Source organism: Xyrauchen texanus, chromosome 16 (genome assembly GCF_025860055.1).
Source record: "Xyrauchen texanus isolate HMW12.3.18 chromosome 16, RBS_HiC_50CHRs, whole genome shotgun sequence".
NCBI lineage: Eukaryota > Metazoa > Chordata > Actinopteri > Cypriniformes > Catostomidae > Xyrauchen > Xyrauchen texanus.
The window spans coordinates 31,961,244-31,974,521 of NC_068291.1; the positions used below are offsets into that span (position 1 = coordinate 31,961,244).

The following is a 13,278-nucleotide window of genomic DNA, read 5'->3' on the forward strand; positions in this document are numbered from 1 at the left end:
CTGTACTGCAGAAGAAAAATATTTATCTGAGAATGTTGAATATAATATAAAAAATACAAATGTTTTAAAATATCTAAAAATCCTTTAAAAAAAGATGCATTAACATGAGAAGCGGCATATAAGACTTTTAGACTTGCTTTACGAGAATAGATCTTGAATATAAGTATATTTTGTCTTTCTGCACTCGTTGAAGTATAACCAAGTGAAAAAATACACTTATATACAAAATACACTAATATTTAAGATACATTCTCTTAAAGCAGTCTAAATATATTACATGTTGCTTCTCAAGTAAATGTATCTTGTTTTAATGATTTTTAGACCATTTTAAATGGAAAACAAGACAAAAACACTTGATAACATTAGGAGTTTTTGCAGTGAATTTTGCAGTGAAAGTATTTTTTGCTTTTAATTCAGTGAATGTAATTTAGAGGTATTTTTAAAAGATGATTTTGTCCTCTTTATTGTTAGTAAGCACGTTTAATACAAACCTTTTATGTCGAGACACAAGCTGAATAATCCGTTAAGAGCTAATGATTAATTGTTGCAAAAATCGCAGAATAGTCGAATAATCATTCTAATCATTAGATTAATCGATTATCAAAATAATCGTTAGTTGCAGCCCTAGAATCAATATGTTTTCAAGAATACGTTCAGGGATTGAAAGAAAAAAAATCTAATTTACCATAAAACTTAATAGATCACAGGTTTTTATTGCATGATTATGATACATAAAACACGTGTGTGTGTGTGTGTGTGTGTGTATACGTGTGTGTGTGTGTGTATATATATATATATATATATATATATGTGTGTGTGTGTGTGTATATGTATGTATATATATCATTTTTAAATATATATGTGTGTCTATGTATGTATGTATATATATCATTTTTTAATATTTAAAGATAACTATGTATAATTATATATTGATATAAATATGTATAATCATTATATATTGAATAATTGTTATATGAGGGGCTTTCACATCAAATATTTGTATATGCGATTAATCACAATTAATTAATCGGGACACCATGTAATTAATTCGATTACAATTTTTAATCGATTGACAGCCCTAATTTTTATTTATTATTATAAGTAGGATTAATGAAAATATTAATTGTGGAGACAGCAACCAGGATGGGAAAAAGTGTGACAAAAGCCCATGCCACTGCAGCGACAAAAGAAGTGCCGTTCGTCTTCAATTTCTGGTTCCCCCAGACTATTGGAGTGCAAATAGCCACACTGTGAGGCAGGTGCTATTTACACATAATAATCACTCTGTAAACATAAAATTTTGTTCTTAGGGCTCATTTTGAGAAGTGGGCTGTAGCCTACTTGCAGAGCAAAACATTTCCACCTAGCCAACTTCTACCATCCAGCAGTGGCTGAATCATTTTATTTATTGGCCAAGGGACATGAAGCAGTTTGTATTGGCTTGAGGATAAAAATGCTTAACATTTTGATGGATCTGATTGGACAGCTCTCAGGTTTAAAAAGACTGCTGAGTGGCTTGATGAGGCATGCAAACAGTTTAGATTGTTAGTAGTGTATACAAGAACACACTTGCACAAACACCATTTTCATAGCCAAAGCAAATAGAAATAGACTGTATCACCTGGTTCCAGACTGGATTTATTTGTATATGCCATGATTAAACTTTGTATTATTGGAGCTTTGCTTAAGATTAACAAAAAATCCTTGCAGGATGAGAGAAAGGTATAAACATCTGCACCCCCTCCCTCAGGTGTCAATAGCGGGGCAGCAAACTGGTGTAGAAGCAGCGAGAGTTAAAATACGAGTAAGATTATGTATTTCTTGCTTGCTTACTCTTTTCTTGCTTGCTCAACTTTCTTTCTGTCTTTCTTTCCCTCATTCTGTTTGCTTCCTTTCTTTCTCTTTCTTTCTTTCTTTCTTTCTTTCTTTCTTTCTTTCTTTCTTTCTTTCTTTATCTCTTTCTTTATCTTTTTCATCTTTGCTCTAGTGGCTCACTAGTGGTCAAAATGTCATTATCATCATTTTTGGTTCTGTATTCTGTGAAACAAAACATATCAAACAGAATTGTTGTCCACCCTCTCTGTAGGAGTTGCTGCCATTGGTGCTGATGTTTGAATGTAGCGGGGTGGTACAGCAAGTGGACTGTAGCTCTCCTGTAGTTCAGCATATATCCCACACTTACAACATCTCCATTTCCTTCAAACCACCCTCCCGTCTCTATGGCAACACTGCCATTGTCCGTGGCAACCAGAACAATGCCAATGGCGTTAAGGTGAGGAATGAAATGATAGACACAATAAATTCATGTTGTTAAAAGCACATTGTGTTAAAAAAATGGAAGTGGAATCATGATTTATATGAAGTAGAGTCCAATTAAGTAGTGAATTAAGACCTTCAAATCTTCACATTTCTCTATTACAATATAAATAAATAATGTTGATTTATTTATATGGGATGCTCCGATCAATTGGCCACCAATCGGTATTGGCCGATATTCACATCCTATGACTCGATCGGTGATTTGGGCAATCGCATAAACCAATCGCTGATGTCGTAAAAGATGTGTGGCTCCTTTAAGACATTAGCAGCACTGTCATGGTATCACAGAGTGTGGGGAATACTGGCATAGTGCTGTAAGACAACAAACTTGATTCAGCAGTTAAGAAAGAGGCAGTGGGAGAGGTATGGTGAATATGAAAAGCTTGTGTACTGTACTGTTAATGTGGTGTTTCACACGCGACAAAGCGAAGGGAAAATGGCGCAAGCTGGGAAACGTCCTTATTATTGTTCATGGTGGCAGATTCTCAGTCTCTGCCGGGCGTAGGCATCTCAGTAATAATGAGTTACAAGATGTGGTGTAATTCAAACATCTACCATTAAACTGCTTTTACAATAGTAGCACCAGCAAATAAACTTTCTAAGCTTTCCTTTCATCTCTTGCCCTCACGAGAGAGTGCGTATTCCCCTCATAAATGCTCAAGAAGCAACAAGTGAAAAATGAACATTTAATACAATCATTCATCTAAATGAAAAGGCAGGGAAGGAATTTATAAATATAATAATTATTTATACTATATTAAGATACCATAATATAATGTATTAAATATAATGTAAAAATAAAATAAGGAATAATAACAATTATAGGAAATAATGACAATGTATCAATAAACAAAAATGTCATATTAAGTTTAATTGTACATATGGGTTATCCGTTTATCTTCAGTTTGACATTAAGCTTAAGTTTTTACAGGGCTATATAGAGAAAATGTTGTTAGCCTATACTTTTGTTTTAAAGTGTCTTTTACTCGCTCACTCGCTTTTTTAATAAGCCTTTTAACTTTTTTTTTTTTTCAGCAAAAACTAGGCTGTGATATAAAAACTAAAAGTGATATACTGGGAAGAAAATTCAATTAAAAGTGACAGTGCGCAGAAAGCTTACATATATTCAGTTATGACAGAGTTCCTGATAAAAGGTGAAATGATCAGTATCAGCCGATCAGGTGACAAGAATATCTGTGATTGGTATCGACTGTAAAAATCCTGATTGGAGCATCCCTATTTTTTTTTTCCGTAACTTCTGCAGTTCAAATTTACAAAAGGCAAACAACAAGCAAGATTGGTAATGATAGACCTATAAGGCAATAGACATTTTACAAATCCATCTAAAAACCTGAAACAATTCTCAACCCTACTGTCACAGATCCACCGGACTCCCTCTCTCACTCTACACTCCACTCCCTCTCCCTCACTATCCACACAGCCCTCACTCTCCACTGAGTTTTGACCACTCGCACCTGCACATCATCAGTGACTAATCAAGGACTTCATTTATACCCAGCCTTCACACTCACTCCTTGTCTGTTCTTGTCAGTGTTTTTTTCCCGAGACTACAAACGCCCTAGTTTTGTCTAGACCTTCCTTTGTTTATACATCCCTTGATATGGTTCAATGGATGGTGAGTTTTAAATGATGACTTTATTCAGAGAGGCTCATTGGGGATGGGAAGATATATCATCACGAATTCATTATTCAAATCACGCCACAAATAAGCACAAGTCAATTCTCAAGTTATTTAACATTTGTCAAGGCAGCAAAATTAAGACTGAAGTCTGAATCAAGTCACAGGCCTTGGGTCATATACATAAACCTACTAACACATGCACTCACACATATTCACAAACACACATAAAGCCCTTTGCTGAAGTGGCCTTCAAAGTTGCAGATATTAAATGAGTGAAGCTCTTGAGTAGAGGTAGAAAGAGGGAAACTAGGTCATTCTGTGAAATGGAGAGATTTAGTTTTTGAGTAAAGCTGCCAGAAATTAAACCAAAAAACCACTGCAGCCTCCACCACATAACGTAATGCATTAGAAGAGATGGTAATGGAATGGTAATGTGGGTTTGTTTTGTGTTTATGCATATTTCAATCAAGTGTGTTGCCAGCTAAGTTCTTTAAATGCATTTACAGTAGCCCCAAAACGTATTTGGACACTCAAGTCACACTTAAAAGTAAATTAATTGAATTGCATTAGATAAATATAATATATAAATGGCGTTTTCCATTTTCTTTTTTGATTTGTAACTAGTAGCACCTAATAAAAAAGCAAAAAAAAAGTTGTGCCATTAAAGCGGGACCAAGTTGTGACATTTTTAATAAATAAAAAGCTATAGAAAGTCAGATTTGTTTTCATTAAACTGTTTATGCTTCCAGGAGTGTTGGTTATTCATATTTTTGCTGATTTTCTGTAAAGCTGAATAAATAGTTCTAATTATAAGCATCATCAAATCACGGTAAACCATGTTAAAATAAAATGTAGCATTATAAAATTGTGAATATATGTACTGATAACATTGTCCCATGTCTACCAAACATCATCTACTGCATTAAACTGAGCTTTTGGTTGGATTTCAGGATTAAATGCACTTAGCTGCATAGAAAATTATAGGATTCTCCCTTGCTCCCTATTTAGTGAATGACTTAACCTCCAGTGTGCTCTCTGTCTTCACTGGCCTCAGAACAGTTTGAAATGCACCTTATTTTCATCCTAACTCCATATAACTGGGATGAACCCATTTATTCTCAATGTGAAAATGCACAGTAAATATATAGGAATGCATTAACTAATGTTAATGAATAGAATCATTTTACACAGTGATAACAAAATTAAACATAACAGAATGTATATTAAAATTAATCTAAATGACTCACATATGTGTTAAGAGTTCAGAGTTATTCAAAATAAATAACATGTTTTTTCTTCTATTGAGGAAATGCTGTGCCAGTTTCCACATATGTGGACATCACGTTTATCAGGACACTGACGTGCAAAAAATGAACAGATGTTTTAAAGCGGCATATCAAATGAAACTGGAGACTTTACTCTTTACAACCAAAAAGGTTTCAATGAAAAAGGATAGATTTCTTACCAGAGGCACCTTTGTTGGTGCTGCATCCCTAAGAGGGCGTAACAGTATCCAGTCAGTTTTGATTTATTTAAATTATGCGTTACGAATTTGCGAAGCCAAAATACAATGTTCACACATGTGGACGCTGGGTCGCACAAGGATATTGCAATGACTTCCATACCTTTTAAAGCATGGCTGAGGCATCTAAATACTTTTAGGGGCCACTGTATGTGTATGTAGGTACATGTGTTGATGTAATGATGTATTTGGAATACAGGAGGTGTTAGTTTTGTATTAAAGACGTTTGTGTGTGTTTCAGCGAGGAACAGCTTTGCTATTGGAGCACCTTGCTGGGTCTTTAGCTGGTTCTGTTCTGGTCAGCACACAACTGGACATCGCACCCCAGCACCACCTCTTCCTGTTGGGTCGCAATGGAGCAAACATCAAACACATTACCCAGCACACGGGAGCCCACATACACATCCCTGACCTCAACACAACCATGCATTCCCCCACATACTCTAGCCGCTCTGCAGTCTACATACAGGGAAGCATCAACGAAGTATGTGCAGCTAGACAGCAGCTCATGGTATGGAAACAGTTTGTCTGCCTTTATTTTTTCTTTTCTGTCTGCCTGTTTGTCTCTTACCCTGATTTAATACTGCTGTACATATTTGTGACCAGTTGACAAAAAAGTCTCTGTCATGGTGAAAAAGACTGAATTGAGAGAGATGTTTGGATAAGAGTCACTATAAATGCTGACAGATGATTGGACTCGTGCTGGTCTGGATTAAGATAGTGAGGCTTTTAGAAATGTGCCAAAGCAGAGGGGATTTCAAGACACATGTCAAATTGATTATACCCTTCGCCTCTTGTTCAAAACAAGAAATGAAGATCTATAATCTAATCTCACTTAAGACCTCATAGTGGTTGTGTATGAGCGAGAGAGTGTACACAAAACAAAGATTATAGCCTGTCAATTCCTGAAGGGTACATTCTTGTGTAGTGAGGGCGTGTGAGCCTGTGATTTTGTGACACTGATTTTGTGACTCTGAATGACACTGATTATTGAGTACTGGGACAATCCAGGTTACAGGACTGAAAAAAAGTTAAAGTTGATGTATCAAGGAGTTATTTTAGATATATTCACCTACGTTTGGGTGCAACCTCCTGTTCCTTAAATTTTACTACAAAATGAGTTTTTCCTTGCCTATCATCACCCAATATGGGCAACTCCGTCAGATAGAAAAATTATGTGTATTTAATATGAATATTGACAGATCTGGCCATCACTTCAATTAATGCATGTATTGAGACTACAGTGCAGTGTGGATTGAAACAGATTGTTTACAGCTTATAAGCATATTTTGCACATCACACATAGAGTACTTTGCAAACGTTTTAGGCACTAGTGAAAAATGTTGCATGGCGAGGATGCCTTCAAAAATAATGCCATAAATAGTTTTCATCTATAAATTAACGTCATAAAAATTCCAGTAAACATAAAAAAAGCTAAAGCAATATTGTTGTGATCAAACTTGCCTTCAAAACAGAACCAATTCTCCGAGGTACACCTGTACACCGTTTTTCTTGGTTGTCGGCAGATAGGATGTTCCAAGCTTCTTGGAGAATTCACCACAGTTCTTCTATCTATTTAGGATGTCTCAGTTGCTTCTGTCTCTTCTTGTAATCCCAGACTGACTCAATGTTCAGTGGGGGCCATGCCATCTGTGGCAGGGCTCCCTGTATTTTCTTTTGGCACACTAAAGCTGAAGATATAAATAACCATCTTAAGACAAATGCTTTTGTGAATCTTATGTTAAGACTTTTGTACAGGACTGTATATGATATGCATTTACCTTTTGGTGTTGATAATGCTAGCTACTACATTAATAGGACCAATTTAAAATTATGCAAATTATCTAAAAAACAAAAAAACTAAAAAAAAACTTTATTTACAATTTTCAGGGCTGTCTGCCATTGGTGTTGATGTTTGATATTAAGGAGGAGATGGAGGTTGCGTCTCAGGTCTACACTGCACTTATGGAGCAGCTAGATGTCTTCATCAGTATTAAACCCAAACCGAAACAACCCAGCAAGGTAACAAATACCTCATAACAAACAGTGAGACTCCCTTGCCAAGCTACTTTTAATTTAAAATAGCTAAACTACAGTCAAGCAACTCTTTAAAAAAAGTAGTTGTTAGCTAAACTACAAGCTACTTATAAAAAGTAGTTAGCTAAACTGAAGGTGTTAAAGGGGTCAGGCAAACGATATCACTAAATTTTTACAAAGCAAAACAAAGACTTTATTTTTTACAAAAACATATGTGTGACTTGAACAGATAAATGTAAACCAAACACAACTAATAATACTAGAAAGGAAAGTTAAGTCACATTGAGACAAAAACACAATGATAAACATCAGCATTAATTCGATTTGTCATTTTTCTACAAAAGATATGTTAATGCCACATAGGGACTTCTGTACAGGGATTCAAATGATTTGCTAAATATTTTTTTAACCTATTTAAAGGAATGTTTTGGGTCTAAGTGGGTAGCTCAAAACAAACAAATACATTTTATTAGCGCCACAGAAACACAGTGCTTACCAGTGTTATTATAGTTTTGCATTTTCAAATCAGTTTTTATCTTAAATAGTTTTCAAATTTGCTATAAATTTCAGGTTAGTTTTTATTTTGTAAACATATTTCTGTTTAGTTTTTATATATTGTAGTTTTAGAAATGATAGTTTTTAGAGTTAACAACGCTTCCATAGTGTAGACCAATGCAAGACTTTTGATTTTAAGCTTGGCAAGCTTACACTGTACACTTAAATGAAAACGAAACAGATGAATATGTGCAAAGTTTACTAGCACTCAGCACACATTATTGCATAATAACAATAACATAATGGTTTGATATTCAACAAATTCACAAAGAACCAAACAGAAGCAAATCAAAAGTATAAAAGTTAAATCTATGAACATTTCAAATGAACTCAAATTCATGTTAAACATGAAATCTTGTTAAACTGTTGATGCTCACGGTACCGACGATGGGCGCTCCTTCACTTTGTTTATATGTGTTTACATTTACTGCATACAATATGATACGTGTCTCGTATAATCTTGAAATCCATGGTCATCTGTTAAATATAGTATGTTATCCATTCAACCACAAAGTCAGAAGCCACTGCAGAGAGTAGAAATGATCCAAATATGGACATGAAGAAAAAGTGTATCAAACCAGAGACCACACGAACAGACTTCCTAATTCGGATCTATACATATAAACTCTAAATTATGTTTAGTCTGATGAAAGATGTCATGAATATATAGATGACTATGAAAATGTATGATTTGTCAATATTTTCAAAGTGATCGCTGGTATTTGTATTGGTTTATTGCACAGTTCTGGATCTGGAAATATTATGCTTTCTGCTTCATTCTATGAATGGAATCCACATGAAATCATTAAACGAAGCTGTTATAACAACTCAATGATGATTGAAAGAAAGATATTTGCATTAGATTATGTGTAATTTGGAATGCGTACATGGGCTAATGATAATGCTAAAACGCTAGCACCTTTGCCACAGTAGGAGCTGAAAATATCCTAGCTGATGTCACACTGCAGGAAACCCTGCTTCTGGGTTCTTTCAAGCTGCAGATTTCAATGGTGGAAAAAGGCAGCCCTGCAGTTTTAATAATCTTTTAAGCTTTATAGAATGTAATAATGTCTGTTAATGTTAATAAAAGTTATTATAAAGGAATATCTATGGTTTACAGTGAAGAAATTATGTGTGTTACTTTCTGAAATATCAGCAAAACAAGTTTAAACTTGGTTCAATGAGCCTGTATGATTATGTTGGACATGTAACAGGTTTATGAATACACATCCTCACACGTTTAACACACTTCTAAAGCCTAAGAATTTGAAAACTACCATCAGACATGCTAAAATGATTAACCCACATACAATAAATAATATTATTTTACTTCAATATGATCCTATTCCATATCAAAACTTAAATACAGCCATTTTCGAGAGAACAATATTATTTACTGCATTCAAAATAAATGCAAAGACATAATTTTAGCAGAATTACATTATTTTTATTCACAAACAGTAGTCCATGCACTGCATGGTGGAGACGGGTCCCGTTCCTCCCATTACATCTGGTCATATAAGATCATCAGATTATATTTGACCTCATATCCGTCACAGCGAAAGCACTTTGGAAATTAAAAACAGCCGTTTGCGTGAATTCTTCAATAAAAAACGTTAATATCTACCAAAAGCTGCTGCAGCAAAAAAAAAAGTTACCACGAACACCAATTTTTGGGCAGTTTCAGCACAATTTGAGTGAAGTGTCCATAGACAGCAGCTTTTTTCTGGGCAACCAAAAGAACCCAGAAGTGGCTGGGCAGATCATTTGTTTGTAACCAGTAACGTCATCTATAGAATATTGTGAAAAACTTTTTTTTATACTTCCCACCAGCCATAATTCATGCCAGAGTCGTCTTCATATATCAATCTTTCAGGATCAGCTAACCTCATGTGCTTTACAAGCCACAACGCTCCCTGAAGGTGTTCACCTAAACAACCCAATAGTGTATAAATCTGCAGGTCTGAAGATGAACACATCTCAAACACACACACACAGATCAGAGTTTTCCATCATGTGATGAGAGCTCAATGATTTAAAAAACAATCATTTATTTTTGAGAATTTTTATTTTATTTCAGTTAGTCTTTTAATAACTGCTGTTAGTTTTTAGTTAAAATTTTTCATTCATTTTGAAATATTTATTTTTATTTCAGTTTACAAAAAAAAACAATTTAATCAATCATTTTCATTGTAGTTTACGAAAATAACCTTGGTGCTTACAATTTTTGAGAATATTAACCTATGAATGGCTCACTAAAAGTTGTCTCTGCATATTAAGCTGGGATAGGAGAAAGTATTTTAACACGGAAAAATTACATACTTCTGCTTTAAGCTTAATCGCCAGCATTTTTTACATTATTTTGATTAGCAAAGAAAATATTTTTAACTTTTAACCTCTTGCTACCACACCTGGAGTTCGCTAGTTCGAATTCCAGGGTGTGCTGAGTGACTCAAGCCAGGTCTCCTAAGCAACCAAATTGGCCCGGTCGATAGGGAAGCTAGAGTCACACATGGTAACCTCCACGTGATCGCTATAATTTGAAGCCTTCACATGCGCTATGTCTCCGCTGTAACGCGCTCAACAAGCCACGTGATAAGATGCGCAGGTTGACGGTCTCAGACGCGGAGGCAGCTGAGATTTGTCCTCCGCCACCCAGATTGAGGCAAGTCACTATGCCATCACGAGGACTTGGAGCACATTGGGAATTAGGCATTCCAAAATGGGAGAAAAAGAAGTTGACAGTAAGGCCCTTATAATGGAAGTGAATGCAGCCATTCCATAAATGTTAAAATATACACCGTTTCAAAAGTACAGCATTATACATACATATGTTAACATAGTGAGATAAAATCTCACTATGTTAACATTTTTAAATGATAAAAAAAAAAAAAACATTTTACCAGTGTTGTTTCATCGTGGTAACAAAGTCAAGGTATATAAACATGTATAATGTTTACATCTTTGGCTATACTTTTGAAACTGTGTATATTTTAAGGTTTTTGGACTGGCTTCGTTAATTTGCATTGTAAGTGGCTTACTATAACCATGATTTGTTTGTTTTTTTATAAACAAGACTGTAAAACCTTACAATAAGGTTCCATTTGTTAACATTAGTTAACATGAACTAACAATGAACAATGCATTTACAGCATTTATTAATCTTGGTTAATGTTAATTTCAACATATAATAATGCATTTTTCAAAAGTTTTGGATGTAACATGTTAATTCATTATGAACTAACATGAACTAACAATGAACAATAGTATTTGTATTAACTAACAATAACACCGATTCATAAAAATGTTGTGCTGAAAACGTTTTTGTTTTTTTTCATTGTTAGTTCATGATACCTAATGCATTAAATAATGTTAACAAATGACAACTTTTTGAAAAGCGTTTCCAAAATATTTTTTTGTGGAATCGGACTTCCCAATTTTACAATGATAAATTGTGCCTGTCTGTCTGTCTGTCTATCTTTCAGTCTGTGATTGTGAAGAGTGTGGAAAGGAATGCTGGTAGTATGTATGAGGTACGTAGGATCCTGTTGGGGCTGGAATCCAGCTGCATCCCCTCCTCCATTAGTCCTGTCGCTGTTAATGGACATACATCTGCCTCCACTCCCCTGATTTGCTCCATTGGACTGGACACTCTAGCCTCAGCTGGACTGAGACTAAGCACTCTGTGTAATGTAGTTTTAATGTATAACATTTTTTATTACTAAAGCTCAGGCTTTACAATATAAGTAATTCCTTGAATGTACATGCTAAGAAAAGCTTGTTTGTATCAATACACACACAGAGACACATTGCTACTTTAAATGCAGTCACTATAAATACTACTGTCTCTGTTAGTAGATTATAGTTCATGCTGCCAAACAGCTCCATAATTAGCTAGAGCTTTGTGTATTTTGTGTCTGTGTTCCACATTCATGCTGCTTACACACTATTAATGTGAGTTAAAACAGTTATTTCTTTTGTACATCAGGATGCACTCAAACTTTTTAAGGACACTAAGGTTATTCTTAGTGGGGGCAACTACTAACATTAATATTTTTAGTGTTTGTGGTTTTAATGGGAAACACAATTTCCCCTATTAATTGAGACACAACTACTTAGAGAGCATTTTTGCATGATGATAACTTGCTGTACTTAACATTAAACTTTAATGTTTAACTTTAATGCTTTAGGTTTCATATTTTTATGCACTGTTGTTACAGCAACACTGTAACAAGGTTAAAATGGAAAGGAGGCGGCGGAACCGGCTGAACGGTCAAAATAATTGTAAAGGAGTTCAATGGGAAGGAGGAGGCGAGAACCGGCTTGATAATATAAATAATATTTTAATGAACAACTTAAAAGACACAAACACACATGAAGGACATGTCCGTAAATCTCTCTCTCGTTGCACCACCGTCTGCCATTGGCCTTTATCCCTCTCGGAGGGATAGCATGATAAGGGACCGGGTGTGTATAATCACAACCCGGCCCCACCCTCTGCCCTGCCACAATAATATTTAATAAAACAAAAGTCACAAAACACAAATGGACTCACTGCAGCTGCGTGTGGCTCTCTCGCTCTCGAATTGCCATATCCTGCTGCACTTATCCCTCTCCTCGGCTGATTAGCCTGATTGGGGGCCGGGCATGCATAGTCACGGTCGGGCCCTGCCCCGCCCTCCTCCTCGTCACAAATACATTTCAAGGCAATCACTGTCGGACATGAAATCCTCTGCTATGAGACATTTCCCCTAATTGTGAGGTGCTGTGGAGAGATTAAACTCTTTTTCTGATTCTGTCTGACACTGCTTAAATAAATAGTGGCTTGATTTTGTGAACTAGATATGAATCTGCAAAATTATCTTGCAGTTCTGTGCTTTTAAATGATTAGCGAGGATCGCCCTGAAGCACTCCGGTTACATTGAAGCGCGTCATTCTGCATTCAGGATGTGCATAAGCGGTTTCGTGCCACTCTGTATTGTAGAAGTTTTTATTTCTTTGATAGTTTTGTGCAATAAGATGTTATAGTTATTTAGCCTTTTTATTTGTTGAATATGTGTAAGTCACCATATTGAAGTGCTGCACTTAGCGTCCGTATATTCTTCTAAAAGGTGTCTGATCAGCGTCACATGAACATAACAGAGCCTAATTGTACATTGTTATCCTTAACACCAACTAGTTGACTAGTCGTTCAAGTAACCGA

The 13,278-nt window shown here is 35.3% G+C and overlaps 1 protein-coding gene across 2 annotated transcripts in view; it reads left to right on the top strand.

Annotated features, from left to right (window-relative positions):
• Nucleotides 1–13,278, top strand: part of LOC127657324 (protein bicaudal C homolog 1-B-like) — a 53,256-nt gene that overhangs the window by 31,733 nt on the left and 8,245 nt on the right. For both annotated transcript variants that reach the window (XM_052146059.1, XM_052146060.1), the window contains exons 6-10: nucleotides 1,751–1,804; nucleotides 2,087–2,272; nucleotides 5,725–5,994; nucleotides 7,374–7,505; nucleotides 11,561–11,762. In XM_052146059.1, coding sequence (XP_052002019.1) covers nucleotides 1,751–1,804; nucleotides 2,087–2,272; nucleotides 5,725–5,994; nucleotides 7,374–7,505; nucleotides 11,561–11,762 — 844 coding nt within the window. The remainder of the gene's footprint in view (nucleotides 1–1,750; nucleotides 1,805–2,086; nucleotides 2,273–5,724; nucleotides 5,995–7,373; nucleotides 7,506–11,560; nucleotides 11,763–13,278) is intronic.